Raw genomic sequence first — 24,787 nt, 5'->3', positions numbered from 1 at the left:
TTTTGCTGGCACCGGAACACTTTTTTTAGGTAGCTAAGCACTCTACAAATTGATTGTATTGTATTGTATCCCCATAATTTCGATATTCCTTTCTGAAGTCTAATAGCAAGTAGACAACTCTACCTTTAAGCCCTTTCAGAAGCACTGTTGGAGGTAATCTCCCAGTTTTAGGTTCCATACGTACAATAGCTAGGAAAGGATGTATGCATTGTATAAGAATTGATTCATAAACATTTAAATCTCAAGGTTCTTGTGGAGCTGAAGCTAATTCTAACTTGTTATGTATAACTCCAGCTAGCCTTTCATTATACTCTAACTTACAATAACATAACTTACATATAATTTGCTGTGTGCTCCAATCAAACCATTTTTCTACAAATAAATATACCACAAACTCTTGCTACTTATTTCTATTCTCCTGTTCAGTTTTTAAGTACACAACTACGTTGTGAGTTTGGCTTTTGTAGTGAGTGCATCAACAACAAATACAAACACGGTTTGGTTTTTCAGAACAAACTATGTTAATCTTTGCAATCTCTTCTGGAGAGATTTCTGCACTAATTCCTGTATCTTGTTCTTCTACACCTCCTGTGATCATCTCTTCATTTGCCCAGGACTCCTTCAGGACAAAAGAAACAAAACTGAATATTTTCAGAAACGTTTTCTACAGAGTCGTTTTGAGGGTTTGGCAAAGTAGGCTCTGGCCCAGGGCCCCAGCCGTTCAGGGGGCCGCTGATAGAGCCAGTTCTGTTATGCAGAGTCTTGCCCTGATCACTTTGAATATTTCTTAAACAGATTGTTTTAAAAATGTTTTCCTTTAAAAAAATGTAATGTGGAGGATGTGTGAGGGGCAGAGTAATAGGTTTTTTTGTAAACAAACTTTATTCAGCATTTCATTTATCATACATAGGACATTCTTCATTTCTCGGGTATATTGCTCTCGATTATACATCATTGTATCATTTTAAGGAGATAGCCTGTTCTATGTACACTTCAGACTAGGTCGACCATATCTTCATCCCGGCTGTGTCAGCATTGTTGTCTACTAAATACATTAGCCGTGTCTATTCCAACATTTGACTCTATCCCTGAGAGCAGGATCACTCTGTCCTAAGGTTCTGGATACTTGAACTCTGCCCCTCCTCCTGCAAGGTCACTGAAAAACAACAACAACTCCCCTGCCCCCGTCCCCGGTCCCCCCCTCTGTCCCTTCCTCCCCCCTCCCCTCAGGCATGTCGCTCTCCCTTATGTCACCTTTGTCGCCCAGCATACATTCCTATCATCCTATTGAAATCCTTACGTCAGAAATCAGGGTCCCATCCAGGGGGATGTTCCCACAGCAACCGCCCCACCCATTATCCATCCCACTCATGCACCAGATGCAGCACCCCAGTGCTGGAGGATGTATCCTCCGCCCGCAGAGGATCAATCATCATCATCGGCCGGGCTCTTAAGCAGGTCCACCATTGCCACCCATGTCCTCGCCAATTCCAGTAATCTATCATTGTCAGTTCTCTGGGCCATCTGTAGTCGGAAAATTCCCTCACAATCAGCCCACTTTATAAGCTCCCGCAACCATCGCGCAGTATTTTTAGGGGCAGTTACTGCTTTCCAATGATTAGTGATCTCCCTTTTAGCTAGGACTAATCCTAAGTCTAGGAATTTACTGGTAATCTTATTACGGGCAGTGTGGGGAAACCAGTGTAGCAGGCAAATACCTGGTGTCAGCTGCAGCTCCCTGTCTGTCACCTCCTTTAGTCTGGTCAGGACCTCCCCCCAGAACCCGTGTAACAGTGGACAGTCCCAGAGCATGTGCACAAATGCAGCATTTTCCGTTTTGCATCGCGGGCAGGCTGTGCGGGATCCGAAAAACTCATTGATTTTGAGAGGAGTGAGGTACGCCCGATGGAACACGTAAAATTGTATTAGCTGGAATCTCGCATTCCGGGAACATTTCCATGCCCGCTCCATCAACGTCACCCACGTCTTTTCCTCTATGGGCGTCCCCAGATCTGCCTCCCACTTATTGCGCTGTCCCTCTAAGGGAGTCCTAGAGCCCTGCGTGATTCTCCTATAGAGGCAGGTAACGCCTTAATCTTCCCCGCCGAGTTGACCACATACTGACAAGGGAGAAAGGTCTGTGGCTCCTCCATTCCTTTCTTCCAGTGTTTCCGCACCGCAGCCGTTAATGCCGCATGTAAAAGAAAGTCCTGGGCTGGCAGCTCATATCTGTCCGTGAGGTCTTGAAATGGTATGAAGGCACCACATTCATAGAGATTCCCAATAGTGGAGATCCTCAGTTCCTCCCAGTCCCGTAACCTCTGCCAATCTCCTCTGTGCGGTAACACCTCGCAGAGCCATATTGGAATCTCAGGCGTGTGCGCAGGACCCATCTTACCTCTTCTAATGGCTCTAATCCAACACTGTTGCACTACCCACAGATCCCTAGGCACCTCTCTTTCGCGCATCGGCAGCTGGAGTAGAGTCCGAGTCAGTTGGCGAAGTCCCCGATCCATATCCCTCTGACCCGTCTCCACCCTCATCTTCCCCGCCATCCACTGCGCGAACCATTGAAATTGGGCCGTGTGGTAGTATGCCTCGAAATCCGGTGCTGCGAACGCACCCTCCTGTCTAGGGCTCATCATAGTATTCCGTGCCACTCTGGGCCTCCCTGAGATCCACAGGAAACTCGTAACCATAGAGTTCATTTGGGCAAAATATTTCCCAGGTACCCAAAGTGGTAGCGCACCAAAATAGTAAAGTAGACGAGGCAGGGTTATCATTTTTAGCAACGCCACTCCCCCCGCTACCGATAAAGGCAGAGTACCCCAGAAATCAAAATTACTCCTGGTAGTTTGCTATGCTCGCCCTATGTTACCCTCAAATAAATCAGCTGGCTCATGGTAAATCCGGACTCCCAAATAAGGTAGGCAATTGCTTTCCCTGTGCACATCTAGCCCCTCAGGTAGTTCAGCTCTGCCCCCCTTACCGGAAAAAGGCACGTCTTATTCCAGTTGACTTTGAGCCATCTGACCCAGTTTCGCCAGCAAGTCTCGGGCACCCCGTAGCTCCTCAGCAGCATTGGCGAGGAACAGTAGCAAAGCAATGTTATGCACTTGACCCATCCCATCCAAACCCCTTGAGTGCCTCCCCGACTGTGCATGAACCGCAAAGGGCTCGACTGCCAGGGCGAACAGGAGAGGAGACAGTGGCCAGCCCTGCCTCGTCCCCCTACCCACACTGCAGGCTTCAGAATCTTCGTCCAGGCCACAAATCCCTCGCCCAGTCTAAACACCCTCAGGACCCTGAACAGATATGGCCACTCCAAACTATCGAAGGCCTTTTCAATGTCAATTGATAGTACACATGCCTCTACTCTCTCATCCACCGCCCCCTGTAATAACTGGCACAGCCTCCATATGTTCATGGCTGTATTCCGGGAAGGAATAAAACCAGCCTGGTCTCCATGCACAAGGGTTGTCATATGTATCTTCAGTTGGCTGGCCAAATTACTGCTCAGAATCCTATAGTCATGATTAAGCATCCCAAGAGGGCGATAGGCTGTAAAATCCCACACTGGTTTGCCTGGCTTAAGGAGGGGTATAATTACTGCTTCTCTCGTTGAGCTATGAAGATAGCAATCTTGCTTTGATTGATTATATAGAGTTACCAGTTGAGGGGCCAGCAGGTCCACATACGCGGCATAAAACTCAGCCGGTAGCCCGTCAGTGCCCGGTGTTTTGTTCTTAGCCATACGTTTTATGGCTCCCCTAACCTCACCCAGTTCTACTGGCCGACCCAAGCTCTCAGCCTCTTCCGCCTCAATCTGCGGCAGGTCTATGTCCTAAAAATCCCTCTCCTCCAGAGCCTTGGGTTCTAACCGGCTGTGGTAGAGAGTAGTGAAGTATTCCAGAAATTGCGAATTAATAGCATACTGCCCCCCCCCCCCACTGTGTAGTTCTAGGATCTGTGTCCCTCTGTGCGCCGGATTTGCCAACCAAGCCAAGAGTGCTCCAGACTATTCCCTTTTTGTGTGCGCCCATGCCGCATATGCCCTGGAATCAAAACACCTCAGCCTCTCCACTTGTGTCGCCATCTCTTCTGTTGTGCTCAACAGTTCCTCTTTTTTATCCTCCCAGCCTGGTCTTTCCCTTTCTTTCTCACTGAGTCGCCTTTCCGCCTGTTGTACCTCACTTAATAAGGTTTTCCGAACTCCCACATTCTCCCCAATACATTGACCCCGTATCACTACTTTGAATGCATCCCACTCATTATGTAGGTTAGAGGATGTGTTAGTGTTGTGTTGAAAGTATTCCTCAATAGCATTACCTATAGTGGTTCGGAAGACCTGGTCCTCCAATGTTTCCGTTCGTAGACGCCAACTGGGGATCGCCGTTCTAAGGCGAACCCAATTCAAGGACACCAGTAGCGGGTTGTGATCAGTGGTCGTCCTAGTTAGATACTAACTCCACATGACCGTCATATGCACATCAGGGTAGAAAAGTGTAGCGTCTAACCGGATATGCAGCTCATGCATAGCTGAGAAATAAGATTAGTCCCGTTCCCCAGGGTGATGAGCCCGCCAAGTGTCTGTCAGTCCCCAGTACTGTTGCCAGTCCCGTCTGGCTTCCGCGATCCTGTGAGTGAGTGCGTCAGGAAGCGGGGTATGAGAGGGGTCCAGGTCTGTCAGTAATGCAATTGAAATCTCCCCCCAGAAGTATAGGGGCCGTCAACTCCCTCGGCAGTTTCTGCGATAGCTGTGCAAAAAAGGCAGGTTGCTCGACATTAGGGGCATATATGCTTCCTAATGTAATGTCCCGACCATCAAGTCGCCCTGCTACTACCCTGAATCGGCCCTCTGTATCAACTATCTGCCTAACACTGTGGAATGGTACTCCTGCTTGCACCCAAATTAAAGTTCTTCTTGCATAAGCCGAACATGTGGTATGAAATACCTGCCCTCTCCAACGACGCTGCAGCGCCGCCCCTTCTGACTTTGTCAAGTGTGTTTCTTGCAACAGCGCAATTTGCACCCCTCTCCGCACTAGGTAGGCGTGTATTTTGTGTCGCCGATCCATGGTATGCATCCCCCTTACATTCCAAGATATAACTTTGATTCCTATGGAGGTACCCATGGCTCCAATTCTGGATTCTGCCCCCGAAAAAAACCCCTAGCGACATGCCTGACCCTCCCCCAACCCTCTCCAACTTCAAACTTTACCCAACTCCCAAACCCCAGGATAGGTACACAAGAACAAGCCCCCATCCAAACCAAAGTGTTCATACAAAGATCCAGCCCCCAGAACCCCTCCTGCCCCCCCCCCTATTAGAACTAATACATCCATCTGGGCCCCCATGGTTCTTGTAGAGACTCCTCTCGGCCTGCCATCATGTATCAAATGAGTCTCTAGGCTCAACGGTCAGAGCAGTCGTCTTACCATCTTCTCCGCATACCCTCTGCAGGCCCATCACCCAAACATCCCATCTGCTGTCTGCGGAGTAACGGCCGGAAGTTCAGTATCGGAGAGCCCTTGGGCACTACTCAAACTCGGGCTCGCCGCTCCACTTTTCCCGTGTTCCGAGTTGCTGCTAGCCGGACTAACTGCGCCCTGGCTAATGGTCGTCACTGCTAGAACTGCTCTATCTCGTTCCTGGCGCCGATCCGTGGGAGAGACGGGCCTCTGTACTGACGATGTGGTGGACAGCCGTCCTCAGGGTGAAGTTGCCTGCAGTGTGCGTGCACCAGTGCTACATCGGGTTTCCAACCAGGCCCAAGCAGCTTGCGGCGTGAGAAAGAAGTGTGATTCCGCTTCAGTAGTTACCCTCAACCGGGCCGGGAATAGTTTAGCATAGGGGAGATGGAGCTGGCACAACTTTCGTTTAACAGCTAGGAAGGAGGTTCTTTGGCGCTGTACCTCCCTAGTATAGTCTGGAAAGATCATCACCCTGCTGTTCCCAATCTGCAAATTCTGTTGCTCCCGGGCTCCCTGCAGTATAAAGTCGCGGTCTCGTTAATGTAGCAGTCTCACCACCATTAGACGGGGCGGAGCCCCAGGTTTAGGCGGGCGAGCTGGGACCCTGTGCGCACATTCCAGCGCATAAAAGGAGTACAGACCATCTCCGTTTTCAGCCATGTCTCCAAGAACTGGACCGCGTCTGCCCCATCCTCACGCTCCGGAACTCCTACTATGCGGAGGTTGTTGTGCCTTGAGCGCCCCTCACTGTCTTCCGCCCTCACCTCCAGCACTTTAATCCTATGCACCACTTCATTCAGTGACTTTCGCAAGGCAGTAACCATATCCGGAATGTCTTTCATGGTGGTTTCGTTGGTTGCCACCCTCTCCTTGAGTTTTCGGTGATCGTCCTCCAGTAGGGTGAGATCCGAGCCTATGGCATCCATCCTCTTCTCTAGTGCCTCCCGCGAGGCTATGATGGCCTGCATGATTTCTCCCAATGAAGGGTCCCCAGACTGTCCGGTTTCTCGTCCCCCAGTGGCAGCATCATCTTCATCGGTATGCTGCTCTATCTCTTCCATCCGCAAAACCTCAAACCCCTTTCTTCTGGATAAACTGCCCATCTTGGTATCCGTAAGCAACAATAGTTAGCAGTACCAGGGGAGTCTATGAATCCTCTCCTCCCCAGCTAGGTAGCTCAGTACCTTTTCTCCTGTCAAGACAGAGCCACACAGTGAACACCAAAGACCCACTGGCCCAGCAGCCTTCTCTCAGTTGACGCAGTTCGCTCCACACAGGTCCCCTGCTCAAGCAACCCTGTATACGAACTTTGTCAGAGGGGATTGTGCCCCATGTACCTCTCAGCAAGTAAGCTCACGGCTCGGTGATCCAGAGTATGCGCCAGTCTTGTAGTCAGCCGCACCGCCCTCCAAAGTAGTCTGTCTCGTCAATTCTCACTGTACTCCTTTCGTGTAGCCTTGCAGTGAGGTTCTGGTGCGGCAAGGGCTGTACAGTGTCCACCAATGCCCCCTGACGCCGTGTCCCTCCTGTAGTCCTCCCAGTGCTGGGCAGTCAAGCACCCCCGGGCGGCCCGGGCTTATCGCCGGCCCCGCCTCTATGTGATTGCACCTCCTCTATGTGCCTCTAGTTATACCTTCTCCTCTGGAAGCCACTCTAGTCTCTCTGCACTCCTAGTCTGCAGCGCTCACCTCACCCCGTTCGCGTCACAGCTCCACTGCTCAGCCAGTCCCTCGCAGCACCAGGCACCAGGACCAACCACCTCACCTCAGTTTACAGTCCTCGGGTGCCTGCAAACCGACCCAGGCACTCCGGCAGAGCTCCGTTACTCCTCTGTGCACGGTCTGCGCGGAAGGCGTGGCCCGGAGCTATACGGCCTCATCACAACGTGGGCGAGTGTCCCAGGTCTGCCATCTTGGGGTCAGGCAGCAGCATACATGAGGCCCAGGGAGTCCAAAACGCCCGCACCTTTTATTATCTTCTTGCACAGCAGGGCCACCTGCCTGCTGCAGCCGCCACCCGAACAGTTACTGCCCCTCCAGCAAGCGCACCAGTAGTCTCACCTCCGCCTCGGCCGTTTCTCTCACCACCCGTGAGGTCCCTTCCAGTGCAAACCTGTTTGTATGTATGTATGTATGTATTGTGCACTTGTATAGCGCAAATCTGCCACCCAAAGGGTATCCTGGCGCTTTTAGACTCTACTGAACCATCAACGCAGACACGATGTTTAAGCTGTTCTAGGGAAGAGATGAGTTTTCAGGCATTTCTTGAAAGAGGGAAAGTCCTCCAAGCTCCTCAAGGACAGGGGGAGGGAATTCCAAAGCTTGGCAGCTGCGTGACCAAAGGACCGGCCCCCCATCCGTAGCCTGTGGATCCGCGGAACCACCACTAGGTGTAATGAAGAGGAGCGTAGAGGTCTCGCTGCGTGGTACCAAGAAAAGAGGTTCTGTAGCATGACTGGACCTTGGTCATGTAGAGCCTTAAAGACCAGGCAGGATGATTTAAAACGGATTGGCTGTTGAACTGGCAGCGAATGTAGGCCTTTAACTGCAAGGGAGGAGGAAGCAGCACACGGCCTAGAAAGAGCCAGCTTCGCAGCCATATTTTGAATGCGCTGCAGCTTGTTGATCAAGGTGCCAGGTGCCCCCAGAAGCAGTGCATTACAATAATCTATCCTGCTAAGGATAATGCCACGCACCACCTCTGGTCTAGCCTGGAGCAGAAGCAGGGGGAGGATTTTCCGCAAGGTACGGAGTAACAGCATGCATGTGGAAATGGTTTTATTAACAAAACCGTCCAACTGGAGGTTAGAGTTGACCATGACTCTGAGGTTGCGGGCAGAATCCGCCGCCACCACATTGCCCAAGGAGGAAGAAGGCCATAGATCAGTCGGCAGAGGGCGCGGGACGCGGTCCAAGGAGCAGTGAAATACCTCGGTCTTACAGCTATTAAATTGGAGGGAGTTGTTTCTCAATCAATCGGCAGTGGCAGTCATACAGCGATGGAAAGTTTCTGTAGACACCGCATCTTCTCCTTCAAGGGAGAAGATGAGCTGGGTGTCGTCGGCATAATTAATCACTGAGATGCCGAAGGATTTGATCAATTTTATCAGGGGACACAAGTACAGATTGAACTGGATGGGGCTGATTGCAGACCCCTGAGGGACACCCTGTTCCACTCTCCTAATACCTGAACAAAAAGGTGGAAGTGCCACCACCTGATACCTGTTCTGGAGATAGGAAATCATCCAGTCCCGTGCCAGACCTGCTACCCCGGCCTCCTCCAGCCTGTTGATAAGAATGGAGTGGCTGACAGTGTCGAACGCGGCCGACATGTCGAGCAGCACTAAAAAGGCCGCTCGACCATTGTCGACCCGAGATCGAAGGGTGTCCAACACGACCACCAGCGCCGACTCCGTACCATGGGCTGGCCGGAAGCCGAACTGGGCCACATCCAGACAGATGTTACTTTCCAAAAAGCTGGATAGAGACAGGGTCACAAGTTTTTCCATGACCTTGACTGGAAAAGGGAGTAATGAAATTGGCCGGTAGTTAGACAGGCAGGTGGGGTCTGATGACATATGGAATATAAAGGTTGGAAGAGTTCTTCCTGAAAGTATTTCCAGTATTTGTGGGGAAGTGGATCCAGAGGAGAGCCGGAGGACACCCCATTTGCTAAGAAACAGAACTCATCGAATGGGGGAAGAGTAAAACTCTCCAGCCGTCGGTGAGCTGTCTGTTCTTCCAGCTCAACTAAAGTAGGGGAGGATACAGGAACATCCAGAGGCTGAAGGCCGTGCAGGCCTGGGATAGTGAGGGCACTCAGGATATTGGCAATTTTATCCTCAAATGCCTTTGCTAAGGAGTCGCAAAGGGATAGTGAGGCTGAGATGTTATTCGCCATGCAAGCAGGCCTAGAGAGGTCATTTACTATTTTAAACAAAATCTGTGCTTTATTAGTTGCTTGCGTCAGAGTGACCTCAAAATATTTCGCTTTGGCGCATTTAATCTGGGCTTTATATTCCAGCAGTGCTGATTTTTATAAAGATTTAGCAGTCTCAGAGTAGGACTTCCTCCAGACCCTTTCTGCCTGCTTACACCGGTGTTTCAATTGGAGTAGATTGGTCGAGTACCATGGCATGGCCGGTCTACGCTTAGCTTTAGATTTTCTTAGAGGAGCCAGCGTGTCCAGCGAGTTGGTAATTTGCTGGCACAGGCTAGAATAGCTCGCCTCAACACTCTCCTTCAAGTTAAAACCACCGGGAAGCAGAGAAGGATGGTCAGGGTTAAGCAGAAGTTTGGACCACTTCCTGTTTGCTTTGATGGAGTTCGACCCATCCCTTCTGAAACATTCTGCAGGAAGGTATAGGGAGAAGCGAACCAGTGCATGGTCTGTCCAGCATTGAAAGGCTATTTCCCTGATTACCAACAGAGAGGCTTCTGAGAAAACCAGGTCTAAGGCATGACCCTTGGTATGGGTCTGAGAAAGTACCAGCTGTTGCAGCTGAAGGTTGCTACAGGCCTGGCACAATTCTCTATAGGCTGCATCCAGAGGCCCATCAGGCCACAGATTGAAGTCCCCCAAGATAAGTAATCTAGCATGCGAGTTTGAAAGATCGTAAATTAGATCAACTAGATCTGGTATCTTGGATAGTGCGGAACCCGGCGGTCTGTAACAGAGCAATGCGGATTGCAAAACCCCTTTGTGTCCTTTGAGCGAGAAGCCCGTAAGTTCAAACCCTTGGACCGCTTTGACCTCAAATAGAGAGAAGGCCAGAGACTCTCTAAAAATGAGTCCTATTCCTCCACCTCTATTCCCCAACCCTGGGCAGTGCAAAATTTTATAACCTGGGGGACAAGCCAATCCGAGTTCTACATCGCTGTCTGCCCGGGTCCACGTCTCAGTAAGAAAGAGCACATCCAAGCCATAGGAATCTATGAGGAGTGCAATTTCAACGTGATGTTTACAAAGTGACCGGACGTTGAGCAGACCGCAGGACAGCACTTCTGATTTAACGGAGTTGGTGCTCAACGCTTGGCTTGCCTGGGGGCGAAGCTGAATAAGCTCAGTCCTGGAGTATGTAACAGGAGATGAAGAATCAGGGGCAGCATGGCTGGCGCTGGGCGCGACCGGTGCGAGAACGAGCGCAAACAGGCTTACCTCTGGCGCACCTCCGGCGTGCCCGCTGTGCGCTAACGCTGCGCGCTTGATAGGAATGCATATTAAATAGCCGTAAACGCGGGAGTCCTCCGATGTGAACACTAGCCCCCCAACCAAGATGGCGCCCGCTAATCGGCACTCACCTGGTCAGCCTCACCCAAAATGGCGGCCTCAATCGGCGTGATGCGGTGGAGTCACGGACCCAAACACGCCCTAAAGCGCCCTAAATCCCACCAAATGCGGGGTGACAAACTATTATAGTGCAGGGTAAGAGTCTCACCTAATTAATGCCCCTCCGAAAGCGCGCAGGAAACTAGATGCCTGACGTCCGAAAAATGAACAGCGCAGAGCGCAGAATGCAGAAGAGTTAAAATAATTAAAAATCGCAGTACAGCCACACCAAGTGACTAATTTAGACCACCTATAAGAATAAATGGACTTAGTGGAGTCACGCCTGGCTGACAAGAAGACATCCACCACGTCAGGCGGGAGAGAAAAAGAACTCAGGTTACCCCGTTCAATCTCCAGGCATGAAGGTGTAAGGTCTGGAGGTGGGGGTGTAGAACCTGCCCCTCCATCTGGGAGAGGAGATCTGCCCTGTGAGGGAGACGGAGCGGCGGGTGAGAGGAGAGGTGGAGAAGGTCTGAGTACCACACCCTTCTTGGCCAATCCGGGGCGATCAATATGACTTGGGCCCGGTCTTGGCGAATTTTCCTCAGAACCTGAGGAATCAAGGGTATGGGAGGAAACGCGTAAAGGCGCTTCGAGTCCCAACTCGACTGAAACGCGTCCCCCAAAGCTCCTTGCATCGCATACTGGAGACTGCAGAATGACAGGCAGTGAGCATTCTCGCGAGTGGCGAACAGGTCCACCCGAGGCGTCCCCCACATCCGAAAGATGCCGTGAACAACCTCTGGGTGAAGCCTCCACTCGTGGTCGGCAGAGAACTGCCGACTGAGACTGTCTGCACGAACGTTCTGAACTCCGGCCAGATGATTTGCCATCAGACAAATCTGATGATCCTGAACCCAGGACCAAAGACGCAGAGCCTCTCTGCAGAGACACTGCGACCCCACTCCTCCCTGCTTGTTGATGTACCACATCGCGGTCGTGTTGTCCGTCAGGACCTGAACTGACCGACCGCGAAGGGAAGGGAGGAAGGCCTTGAGTGCCAGACGTATCGCCCGTAATTCCAGCAGGTTGATGTGAAGCAACCTTTCCTCTGGAGACCCTTGACCCTTGACCTCCAGGTCTCCCAGATGAGCACCCCACCCTAGAGTGGATGCATCCGTTATCACTGTGGCCACCGATGGAGGTAGATGAAAAGGCTTTCCTTGCGACAGATTGCCTTCCACACTCCACCAAGATAGATCCGCTGCAGTTTCTCTGGAGATCCTCACTGACTCCCTGAGATCCCGGTTGTGCTGATACCACTGCCTGCGGAGGCACCACTGGAGTGCCCTCATGTGCCAGCGTGCATGGTTGACCAACAGAATGCAAGAAGCCATCAGACCGAGCAGGCGAAGGACCTTCAGGACTGGAACAACCGCTCCATTGAAGAATAAAGGAATCATTTCCTGTATGTGGCGAATCCTTTGAGGAGGAGGGAATGCACGACATACAGTAGTGTCCAGTACCGCACCTATGAACAGGTTGCGCTGGGAGGGCACCAGGTGACACTTGGGTACATTTATCGAAAAACCCAACCTGTGCAACAACTGAGTTGTCTCTTGCAGATGATGGAGCACTTTCTCCGGAGATTCCGCTTTGATCAGCCAATCGTCCAGATACGGGAATACAGGTATCCCCGACCTTCTGAGATGTGCTGCCACCACAGCTAACACCTTGGTGAAGACTCGAGGCGCAGTAGTAAGACCAAAAGGAAGGACCGCAAACTGATAGTGTTGCGACCCAACCGTGAAATGGAGATACTTTCTGTGCGACTTCAGGATTGGGATATGAAAATACGCATCCTGCAAGTCGAGCAACACCATCCAGTCTTCTTCCAGCAGCGCTTGAAGAACCTGAGCAAGGGTGAGCATCTTGAACTTCTCCTGTTTCAGGTAAAGGTTCAAGGTCCTGAGATCCAGAATTGGCCGAAGCCTGCCATCCTTTTTGGGGATCAGGAAATACCGGTAGTAGCATCCCTGACCCCTCTCCTGCTCCGGAACCACCTCTATCGCACCTTTTCGAAAGGATGTATGACGTTACAACGCATACTTTTACCACGCATACCATTACAACGCGGTATTTACAACGCATACCGTTACAACGCATAGCGCTTAGAGGTGCTGGATAGTGGTAAGTATAATTTTATATTCCAACTCCAGTCCCCGTGGACACTAGGGAAGGTGTTGGATATAAAATTATACTTATTCCCTATCCTAGAGCGCCCCCCAGCGCAATGCCTTGTAATGGTATGCGTGGCAATGCCTGCGTTGTAGTGGTAGTGCGTGGTAAAAACTTCGTTGTAAACGTTGTATACCTTTTCGAAACAGTGTCAGGACTTCTTCCTGCAGGAGAAGCAGGTAGTCCTCCGAACAATAACCCTGGCAAGGAGGATAATTTGGGGGAAACTCCCGAAAGGGAAGAGCATACCCATTCTCTACAAGATTGAGAACCCAAAGATCCGATGTTATCAATTCCCAATCTTGAAGAAAATGGGTAAGCCGGCCCCCTACTGGGCCCACATGATCCGGAATGGCGGATCTAAGGCTGCTTAGCTGCGGAGGCTGGGGGCTGGGATGGGAAGAGGAGGAAGAAGAGGAAGCGTTACGGCCCCGAACCCGGGCCCTCTGTTTGCCTCTATAAGATCTATACAACGTGTTTTGATGCTGCTGCGGCTGCTGCTGGGTTGACTTATAGGTTCGAAAAGAAGATCTGCTAAATCCTCTTGAACGTCTACCAAAAGTGCCCCTGGTCTGAAGGCCCAACGACTTCGCTGTCGCCCTACTGTCTTTAAAGCGTTCCAAAGCAGTGTCCGCTTTTTTTCCAAACAATCCAGACCCGTCAAAAGGAAGATCCATTAATGCCGCCTGGACCTCTGTGGAAAACTCACTTGACTTCAGCCATGCAGCTCTTCTTGTCGCTCCGGAAGAACCCATGACCCTAGCCACAGAGTCTGCCGTGTCCAATCCACTTTGAATAACCTGCCTTGCTGCAGCTTGTGTATCAGAGATTACCTCTTGGAAGTATTTTCTATTCTCTTCAGGCACCTTGGGCACCAACTGTTTCTCAGTGTCCATAAGAGCGTGGATATAACGCCCCATCAAGCAGGTAGCATTCGTGGATTTCAAAGCCATACTGGCAGAGGAGAAAACCTTCTTAGCAGCCTTATCCTGCTTTCTCGACTCCTTTTCCGCTGGGACCTGTGGAAATGCACCCCTAGACCTTTTGGAACAGGCAGCCTGCACCACCAAACTCTCTGGTAGAGGATGAGAGGTTAAAAGCTCCGGGTCTTCAGGAGCTGCCCTATACTCCTAGCTACAGCCCTAGATACAGCAGTAGCTGATACAGGTTTTTTCCAAATCTCCAAAATTGGATCCTTTAAGGCATCATTAAAAGGCAGTCAAGGTTCAGTCACTGAAGAAGGAGAGTGAAGGACCTCCGTGAGCAGATTAGACTTAAATTCTGCAGTAGGTAGAGCAATGTTCAACAAACCTGCAGCCTTCTTTATCACTACATGATAAGGCGTCACATCCCTTGAGGGCTCATCAGAAACTGAAACAAGGTCCCATTCAGGTGACAGTTCTAGACCACTAGCCACAGTCAGGTCCTCAAAAGGGTCCTCAGACTCCTGTAGTTCGCCTTCCTCCAGATTTTCCTCTCGATATCTTTCCTCCTCCATCAACCTCTGGGCCTCACGCCTTGATCTTTGCTTCACATTCGAAGCCGACGGATCCGCAATCGACTCCGACGGAGCCGGAGCCGGCGTCGAACCCGACGTCGGACGAGGAAGAGATCCACGACGTCGTTCAGGGTTTGGCTTCAAAGTTGATGGGACTGGCGTTGATGGAATCGGAGACATCGACCTCGGCGTCGAAGGCTTTGGAGTCGAAGGCCTCGCCGGATTCGGATAATGCCAATGCGGCGTCGGAGCCGGCATAAAGGGCGCAGGTGCATAGGATTGAGGAACACCCAGACCATATGCCATCGGACCCATGGGACCAGCAGGAGCCCCAGAGGGATACATAGCCCTTGAATAAATTCCGAACATCTCATTCAGGAAATGCGAAGGATCCTGACCTGGACCTGGGAAGGCTGGATACGAACCCCCATGTGGATCTCGAGGGCGCGGAGTCGATGCGACGTCGACCTCCTCTTCAGGCTGGTGCGCCGGAGTCGACAGACCTTCGGGCAACGGAGCCTCTCCCTCTCCAACCACCTCCTCCTCACCTTCATCCTCCCGACCTGAAGGATGGGATGGGTCCGGAGATGGAATAGCTTTCTGCTTCGGCGAACTTGGTGAATTCGCATGCGACGCCCCAACCTCGGCATCCTGTTCCTCCGAAACCGAAGATACCACCTTCTCGACCAGCTTCACCTGCGACTTCGGCTTGGAACCCGACTCCTTCCTCGATCGATGTCGGGATTCATGGGTTCTCTTTTTATGCTTCTTTTTCGAAGACCTATATATATATATATATATATATATATATATATATATATATATATATATATATATATATATATATATATATATATATATATATATATATATACCTAGATATAGGCGTGGTCGCGAGCGATGCCGTGCCTCTATGACGTCCCGGTCCACCTCGGCGCGAAGCTACAAAAAGAACTTCTGAATGTTGCTGACGCAGGGGGATATTCACAAGGTGAGGAATCCACAGGCAGATATTGTAGCTACCAGAAAAAGCGTTACCGAAGGTAAGTAACTTGTTCGTTACTTTTACCTTAAGTTTTTTCTGTGAATTTCTAGGTTTTTTCAAAAAGCAAAATATATATTTTTATCACACCTAACTATAACGTTACCCTAACCTTTGTTTTTTTCCAGCGAATTTCTAGGTTTTATTACCGTAAAGTAAAATGTTATTACCATACTTAAAGCCAGGGACTTATAGTGTTTATAAGGGAAGGGGGGCCACATGGACCCCTCCCGAAGCCTAATTATGCCCATCAGGACCCGAGGACCTTATGTTTTTTAAAGGGGAGGGGGCCAAATGGCTCCCCTTCTCAAGCCTTATTAGGCCCTGGGTCTGCTTAACAACATCTACATTTCTGCCAAATTTGGTTTAGTACCATTTAGTGGTTCGGACAACACGTTCCAATGAAAATTACCATTACAAACGCACCTTTATTATGTGCCCCTATTTCTCGGTCCCCACTACTCGGATCACCCCCAAACTTTCCATGACATATGGAACACCTATTTTGACAAGTTTTTTGGAAAATGTCATGCAGATTGTTCAAACGACTACAAAGTTATGAGCAAGTCAAAAAATGCTTTTCCTATGGGAACATGGTCCTAACTATAATTACCTACTGGCGATCGCCAGTAGGATATATTATTTTTTTTCACTGAAAAAACTAAGGTTAATGTGATGTTATAGTTAGGTGAAAATGTCAGTTTAAACGTGACTTTTTAAATAGCAAAAAAAATCAAATTTACATTCACAATGGTGTCAGCAGTAATGTCAGTTCCATTGCCATCATTCATCACAGAATATGTTATGAGTGTTGTGAAGTCATAAGCAGTATATGATCAGAGTTTGAGTTATAGTTACTTTAGATAACTGTTGAATTTCAGTTTTTTTTTTTTAGTTTAAAACTTTACATGCCATTTCCACCTAACTATAACTTTACTTGAGCTTATGTTTTTTCAGTGATTTTCTAGTTTTATTTTGCCTAAAATAATATTTTATTACCGTACGAGCCAGATGGCCAATAGGGAAAGAGGCCCTCTTGGCCGATCAGATTGCTCTATTATTTGAAATTATGTTATTGCTGGACTCAACTGACCAGATATACAAATATTTTGAACTGTAATTTCTTTAAAACTACTGAACTAATTTACACCAAATCCAAAAATGCATTCTCTGTCTGGATCAAGATCTACCTTTCTGCCAAATTGTGTGTAATTTAGATTAGCCATTTGGAATGTAGAGCTCTGTGGAAATTGCATGGGAAAATTGTGTTTTCGGACCATCTACCCCTTTTTACTTGCCTGCACTTGACGGATCACCCCAAAACTTTCAGGGAAGGAGCTGAGGTGGATCTAAATTTACATGGAATGGCACTTATAAATTCATTGATCCTAGGTAAAACAAATTTCAGGTCTCTCTACTCCCAATGAGTCTTTATGTGATGTTCTTGCATTCACTATTTTCATAATCATTTTTGCACTTTTTTTTTATTTCCTGAATTTGCTTACCTGCAGATGAGATCCAGCAGGAGAAGATTGAACAAAAAGATATAGAACATCACATGAAGAACCTGTCCAATGACCTTGTGAAGCTCAACATGCTGCTGAACAAAAACATTAGTGCCAAGGAGCAGCTGGAACAGAATAACCTGCTGATGGAGAGCGATTTTATGCGAGCCCTCAGGGTAAGAATGCATTTTGAGCAAGCAAAGTTTCAATTTGAAAATTATATTGTGCAGTATTGGATCTTTTGTAGATTCACATGTTTACATTTTTTCATGATGTTAAACTGGGAACCTTCTGTAGTCAATGTTTTTTTTTTTTTAAACTTTATTTTTGTCGCAGACAATGATAGCATATAACAGTTGCGCCGACAGTTTCAATAAAGCAACGACATTACGTCAAATAACATACTTCTGTGCACACGGCCCATCAGCCCACAACCCGAAGGCCGGGCGGCGGTAGGTGGTAGTATGTAAGCCAGGCCATGAACCTAGCAATGTAACTGCGCGGCAGGATATTCTGATCTGCTTTTATTTTTCTTTTATACAGGTTACCGCCCAACTCCCCAATGGAACCCACCCCCCCCAAAACTTCGGCATTCATGACTAAGACATGTGTATACAGTTTGTTCACCTCATTATGGCACTCCTATTGGCAGATAGTACAGCAATCGTTACTTAGATTAGGAATGAAACCTTCAGATACCAAAACACAATTCCTCCCAATTGTATCCTACACGTGCGTGTACGGCCAGGCACTCCCCCAACTCACTGCCCTCCCTCTCCCTCCCCGTCACCCTCATCCTCAGACCCTGTATCCCCAGGGGTGAACAACTCCGCACTTGTGCCATCTGAATCCTCGGCTGCCTCTCCCACCACTCGCATCATTCTCCACGCAAGCAGGTCGTCCTGTAGCTTTACATCTCTACGCAAGGTTTGCATGAAGGTTTCCTCCGCCAGGGACCATTCCCCCACATCCCTAAGCCACTGCGACATCTCTGGTTCTGTAGTCAGTGTTAACATACCAGTAACCCAATGCAGCTAATAAGATTGAAATAATACATAGACTACTTGTAGCCAAACTACCGCAGTAGGTGATCTGAACTCCAACCAGTAAGTTGGAGGGTTTCAGCAGTCCAGCTCTTCTCAGATGTACCAACTGTCAGAATTTCTACAGCATGTCGACAGGAAACAATGAATCCTATGAGCTCCTTTCATTTTCTTCAGAAATGTAACTTTTTTGGATGATCTTTCCCAGGGAATTTTTTGCCATATCCCTATCGGACACTGGGTTTCTGGTTGGCAGAGGTATGCACCCTGTTTAAGCAGGAACCACAATCCAAGTCAGGGTAAGTCCGATAATCACACTTAAATTAACCTCTGCTCACCCTCTGGTAGCCTGGCACAGAGCAGGCAGGCTTAAATTGAGAGGCAGTGTGTAAAGTGTTTGTGCCATAAACAGTAACATAGTGAAGACACCACAAAAAGACTTCACACCAGTTTATAAAGAATTGTTTCTATTTTTATGAGCAAAATAAGACCAAAACTACAAAAATCCAATAAGTATAACTGAAGTTATGAATTTTTAAAGAATAAATGAAAATATATTGCTTAAAGCGGCAACTGGGGACATCGGATCTCGCTTGACCGGGGTAAATCCAAATGGTTAGGCTGTCCATGATGGAGCGTGGGTCGGATTACAGGGACCAACCTTGTCCCGCCCCAAAGTACCCTATTGCATCACCTAGGGATCCGAGATGCGAGCAGCAAAAGGGATGATGCTCCGTTGTCGAGCTTCCAGCTGAAGGTGATGTGTTGGTTCTGAGCTGCGCAAAGTTGTGGATGCATCATAAAAGTAGATGATGCGCTGTGCTGACTGCGAAGCAATGTCCTCAACTCTCACAGTCATCATTGAGGGAGATACACTGGTTCCAAGTGGCACAACAACATCAATACATACATTGTGGCTGTTGCGTACTTTAAAGCCACTTGGAAGGGCCAAGGACTGGATTGGCACCACTAGGCAGGGCTAGACTTGCAGCAAGCAAAGTCAATCTGCTGTTGCAAGTGGTAGAATAAGTCTTTGACGTCCCGGGACTTTAGAACAGGGGGCAAGCCAATATGACCTTGGAGTCACTCTGGGTTCAAAGATGTAGGTCCAGTCCTTACTCAGCAGGGCAGAGGATTACAGGCAAGATGGTGGCACATCAGAAAAGCAGTTCTTCCAGATCAGAAGTCCACAGGGTGGCAGTCCTTCTGGAGCAGAGCGGTCCTTCTTTCTGTTCAGTAGTGTACTGAAGTGTTAGGGTCAGAGACCCAGTTCTTATATACAATTGTGCCTTTGAAGTGGGGGTGACTGCAAAGAGGGGCTTTGAAGTGAACGGAGGTCCTCCCTCCCAGCTCATCTCCAGACTTACTACAGGGGGTTAGCAGTTCTTTGTGTGGGGACAAGATACTGCCTATTCAGGTACCCTGGATGACCCATCAGGATGTGGATGGCCCATCAGTCACACCTAAGTTCCCTTTGTGTATGGCTATCTAGAGGGAATACACAAAGTCCAGCTATCACACACCCCAGACATGTATTGGAGACAGTCTGCAGGCACACATGCTCAAGAGCAGAAAAATGGAATCTTTCTAAAAGTGGTATGTTTAAAAAGGTAGCAATAAACTCATCTTTACCAGTAAAAAGGATTTATCACTACCATTCAAATGATATGAAGCATGACAGAGCACTCCTACTCAATCAGGAATTGCAGCTCATAAGTGTAATAAGGAATTCCCAATATTAACCAATGAGCAGGGTAGGCCTCACAGTAGTGAAACATGCATTTGGGAATGTTTCACTCCCAGGACATGTAAAACTTAAAAGTACATGTCCTTCTTTTTAATTACACAGTATCCTGCCCTGTAACCTACGTAGGGCCTACCTTAGGGGTGACTTATATGTAAAAAGGGGAGTTTAAGGCTTATCAAAGGGTTTTAAATGCCAAGTCAACATGGCAGTAAAACCGCACACACAGGCTCTGCAGTGACAGGCCTGAGACATGTTTAAAGTGCTAATTATGTGGGTGGCACAATCAGTGTTGCAGGTCCATTAGTAGCATTTAATTTACAGACCCATGGCATGTGTAGTGTACTCTCCTAGGGACTTATAGGTAAATTAAATATGCCAATTCTGGATAGGTCACTGAAACCATATTTTAGGGGAGAAGCACTTGCGCTTTAGCACTGGTTAGCAATGGTAAAGTGCTCAGAGTCATAAGGCCAACAAAAACAAATCAGCAAAAAGGTGAGGCAAACAGACACAATGTTTGGGGAAGACCACCCTAAGGCTGTCAGGTCTATCAATCCCCAGCTGCAGATGGTCCGTTTGTACTGGGAAGCTGAGCCCTGTGACTTTGGATAACACATGTCTCTCAGGGCAATGTATAGTGTGTGGAGTGAGAGAGGTTTTCTTAGAAAATCCCCATAATAAATGTTTTCAATGTCTCTACAAGTAAGGACATGTTGCGAAATACTGCTTCAATAATGGGTCATTTAGCACAAGATCCTCAATGACAGAGAGGCTAATCTATTTTGATCCTTGAGAATAGGCCCCCAGGGTGAGTGAGTTTCAGTGAAGACCACCACTCTGCACCCTTTATCATCAAGGGCTACAAAATGCAAGGTAGAGCTAGACAGTTTCAAGGATGTGGTTACAGGCTTCTCAGCAGAATCTCATGCAAACCCCACTAAAATGTACTCTGCGGTTGCCATGAAGTTGTGGACTTCAGTTTATGCTGGTGCTTCAACAGAGAAATCCACCACTAAGCCTAACTTTGGGGAGAGTAAATCTCCCTGAGTTTCAAAAACACGTTTTGCTATTGGTATCTTCTCCACCAGTGTTTAAAAGCAAGAAGTAATTGTTGACGTCTGTACCGATAGCAAAGACCTCTTTTGCACAAAGGCAATCTCCACAGCAACGAATATCCCAAGATGAAGAGGTTCATCCATCAACATACATCCAGTTGAGGTAGCTCACGTTATCGACAGATGCCTCCCTGTTGATGAAGGCCACACCGTTGCGAAAGTCTACTCTGTTGACAAAAATCATGCTGTTGACAAACATCTGTACCTTATGGCAAAGCCTCCGTTGACTACTCTCATCAATGACAGCAACAACTACCCTGAGTTTTGCATTACCTAAAACTCTGCTTTTGCTAGCCTCACCAATAAGTATTATGTGCGAGCCACTTAAATGATTCCTCTTCATCATACCATGATCATGTCAGTCAAGGAATTGACTATCAGATTTTGTTATATTTGGATGATACCATACCGTCTGAATCTGCCTCTCAAGCAGAAGGTGTCAGGTTTAGGGTCTTTCTTACCAGTCTTGAGGCGTTGGGACGGTTCCTGGCTTTGGTTCTTGTAAGTCCTGGTTTGGCCGAGATAGGGGTGACCCCTTCCAGTATCCACAGTGCTGCCGACAATGAAAGCCTAAGCAGCCAGTGCCCTCCAGAAGGAGTCCGGAGAGGAAAAACCCTGAAGATAAAAAACTTCTGATGTTGATGTTGAGACTCCAGGAAAGAAGGAGAAGACAAGGAGACAGAAAACAGTGGAAAACCAAGGGCCCAAAAAGTAACGAGGAGAAGACTGGAAGACAAGCTGGAACAGAAGGCACAAGGGGAATAAAGTGCCAACAGAAGGAAGAAATCACCAAATGAGGAGCCACGGGGCCAACAGGAGCAAGGACATACCAGCAGGAACTAACAGGAGGAGGACACATCAGCAGGAACTAGGAGTGTTGCAACGTAAGGAAGGAAAGATTCCGATCCCTTATGACCAGAAAAAACAGGAAGTGACATACAGGAATAGGAAGTGACGAAACAGGAAGGAGAGGTGTCGCCATCTTGGATAGGGAAAAGAGTGAAGTTCAATAATATCAGCCCCCAGGAAGGGGGATCACCAGACACCCACACCAGGTGAGTGTAATGTTCCAAGGTGCCTCTGGAAGCAGATGGGCTGCAGTGCAAGTATGCTGCATGCCCGGAAACCAACTGGCATCGCGGGGGCTTTCTGTGACACAGTTGAAATGGCCACAGCGGGTCGTGATGCTGTACCGCAGTGCCCCAGAAGAGGAGGGAGGGGCGCCACGGGCTGCAGCACAGCCGGCGAAGAGGAAACGGGTAGCGCCGCGGGTCGCAAGTCAGCCAGCAGCGTAACAGAAGGTCCACACAGCTTAGATATCCATTATGTGCAAGGAGATTCAGAAGAAGAAGGGTTCAGTTACCAGAACCCCTGCAATATAACAGATGTCATACTCAGATAGACCTTCCTAGGTTTCCACGAGAATGTATGATACAAGTGCAAATGAAATTGCTAAATTCCATTAAATAACTAATAGAGGATTTCTGTAACATGTTATCCCCAGTTCATCGAGGCATGCTTCCTCAGGCTTCTCCAGTGGACCTGCATCCTCGGCTTCTCCATTGGACCTGCATCCTCAGCTTCTACATTGGACCTGCCTCCTCGGCCACTTCAACCAGAAGAGATGCTGATAACTTATCCTTCAATGCCATCTTCTCAACACGTTTTAGCGAAGGCCTACCACACCAACTGTTCGATGTTTCCTTGTGACGTGGGACAGGTTAGGGCTCATAATAGTAATGGTGATAATTCAAGCCACCAACCAGATGATGACAAGCAGGATGAAGTCCAGAATGGGATACATATGTCTAGTCTATGTTGAAGACATGAATACAGAGGTGGCGCCCAAAAACTCTCACACTGATATCTATTTTGTCTACATGTTAATTGACAGAGCCCATTTTTGGCCTGTCTTGACCTTTGTTGAGGCAACAGTGTGCTTTTTTATGATGTCTTCAGGGTTTAAGCCCTGTGGATCTTGTAGCAGACAGATGTCGTCTAAGATCCTCATACCGTCTGTTTGCGGTGCCTTGGAGAACACCACGACTCCGAGGAGTGTGGTTCTTGTTGGTGTCTTCGGCCGAAGGCTTTGAGTGCGCGTCATATGAAACTTCTGATGGTGTGACTATCAGAGGTGCCCCGCTGCATCGTCAATCCTCGTTGAAGTCCAGAGACTGATTGAGGAGCCGTTCGCGTGAGGGGCCATCTCCATTGAAAGAGGCTCAGAAGGATAAACAGTCGAAACATAGGTGCATCTTCAATGCCTTCTCCCGGCCTTCGGTTGCGGAGCATTCACAGAACTCTTCCCCACACCTCCCTAAATTCCCTGGAGCCAGGGCAACTCTAGCCCAAATGCGGGAGTATTACAAGTCCCTGCATAAAGGCTTTGGCCCCTCTCTGGTGTGCCTTCGAGCCCCAAGGAGGGGAGAGGTGCCCTGACTGCATCTTTGCCGGCGGGTTCACCCTCAGTGACATTTGGGCCCTTTGAATCGTTATCGGATTCGAGCTGGGCCAATGTACAGCCCTTTAGGGCTCCCACCTTCAGCTTCAGGTTGCATCAGCCACTGACGTCAGTAGCACCGATCAATACTGAACCTCTTTCCGATGTCGATATGACACCACACCTGCGCCAGATGGCGTCAAATGCAGCGCTAGTGGCACCGTCTGCTTTAGGCAACTCTCCATCTGCCCTATGACCTTCTGTGAATGTTTTGCCTATGAAACTACTTCATTTTGAAGGTGAAGGGGAGACTTTGGGCAGTCCCGTCCAGCCTCTTTTGGAGGAAAATTGACTGACTGAACTGGGTGAGGTTGGTGGACTTGAGTCCTCCCCAGTTTCAGATTTACTTTCTCCAGCTGTTATGGCAACAGAGAAGAGTTCCTCTTATGTGGACGAATTGAGGAGAGCAGATGTGGTCTTAGGTTACGAGTTTCCCTCAGTGGAATTATCCACAGATCCGTGGAGTTTCTTCACCTAGGTGAGACAGGAGTGGAGCCTTTACTCCTGTAGCACAAGTTACTACTTGTGTAACGATATATCTGTAAGAGACATTAGTTAGTGATAGATTCCTTACCTTAGAATATCCCCAGGTGTCCGGCTGGATCCGGAAATTTTTGCGTAGCAATACCCCAGCGCGTCGGTAGGCGTCGTCCGCGGCTCCGCGTCCGTTGTCGGCATCGTTAGCGCCGGATGACGTTGTCGGAGTACTTAGACACCACCCATGTGCGCTGACGTCAGTTCTGATACACAGCTTTTCCGCGCCAGATATGCAGAGCCATGATAGAACCAACACTGGTGCCATGAAACTAGGGCCCTGAAAGGGGTTGACCTTAACCCTAGATATCGGTTCGCAGAACGGGGAGGATGGGTGAGTCGGTAAGGAATCTATCACTATCTAATGTCTCTTACAGATATATCGTTACACAAGTAGTAACTTGTGCATCTGAAAGAGACACGTTAGTGATAGATTCCTTACCTTAGAATAGATACCCCAGCAATACCAACCCCGGTGGTGGGTCTGCGAACCAAATATCACACCAGAAAGTCCTGGAGGACGGAACGGCCAAAGAAGCCATCCCTCTGGACTTGGCTGTCCAGGCAGTAGTGTCTTGCAAACGTGTGCAGCGAGGCCCACGTAGCTGCCTGGCAAATGTCCTGCAAGGGCACACCTCGGCCCAGAGCAGTTGTAGTCGCCGTGGCCCGAGTAGAATGAGCCCGCAATCCAGCAGGGGGCTCCTTTTCGGCCATGGAGTAACATGCCTGAATACACAAGATGATCCACCGCGAGATGGTCCTCTTGTGCACCGCCTTTCCCTTCTTAGCGCCCACGTAACCAACGAAGAGTTGGTCATCCACC

General features: G+C 48.8%; 1 protein-coding gene across 1 annotated transcript in view; it reads left to right on the top strand.

The window, feature by feature from the left end:
- Window positions 1-24,787, top strand: part of CCDC40 (coiled-coil domain 40 molecular ruler complex subunit) — a 762,745-nt gene that overhangs the window by 475,270 nt on the left and 262,688 nt on the right. Inside the window, exon 16 of the mRNA XM_086931053.1 lies at window positions 17,032-17,201. Within this exon, the coding sequence (XP_086787179.1) occupies window positions 17,032-17,201 (170 nt within the window). The remainder of the gene's footprint in view (window positions 1-17,031; window positions 17,202-24,787) is intronic.

This window comes from Lissotriton vulgaris, chromosome 7 (assembly GCF_964263255.1).
Source record: "Lissotriton vulgaris chromosome 7, aLisVul1.2, whole genome shotgun sequence".
In the NCBI taxonomy this organism is placed as follows: domain Eukaryota; kingdom Metazoa; phylum Chordata; class Amphibia; order Caudata; family Salamandridae; genus Lissotriton; species Lissotriton vulgaris.
The sequence above is the reverse complement of the archived record's forward strand: the minus strand, read 5'-3'. Positions and strand labels throughout refer to the sequence as shown.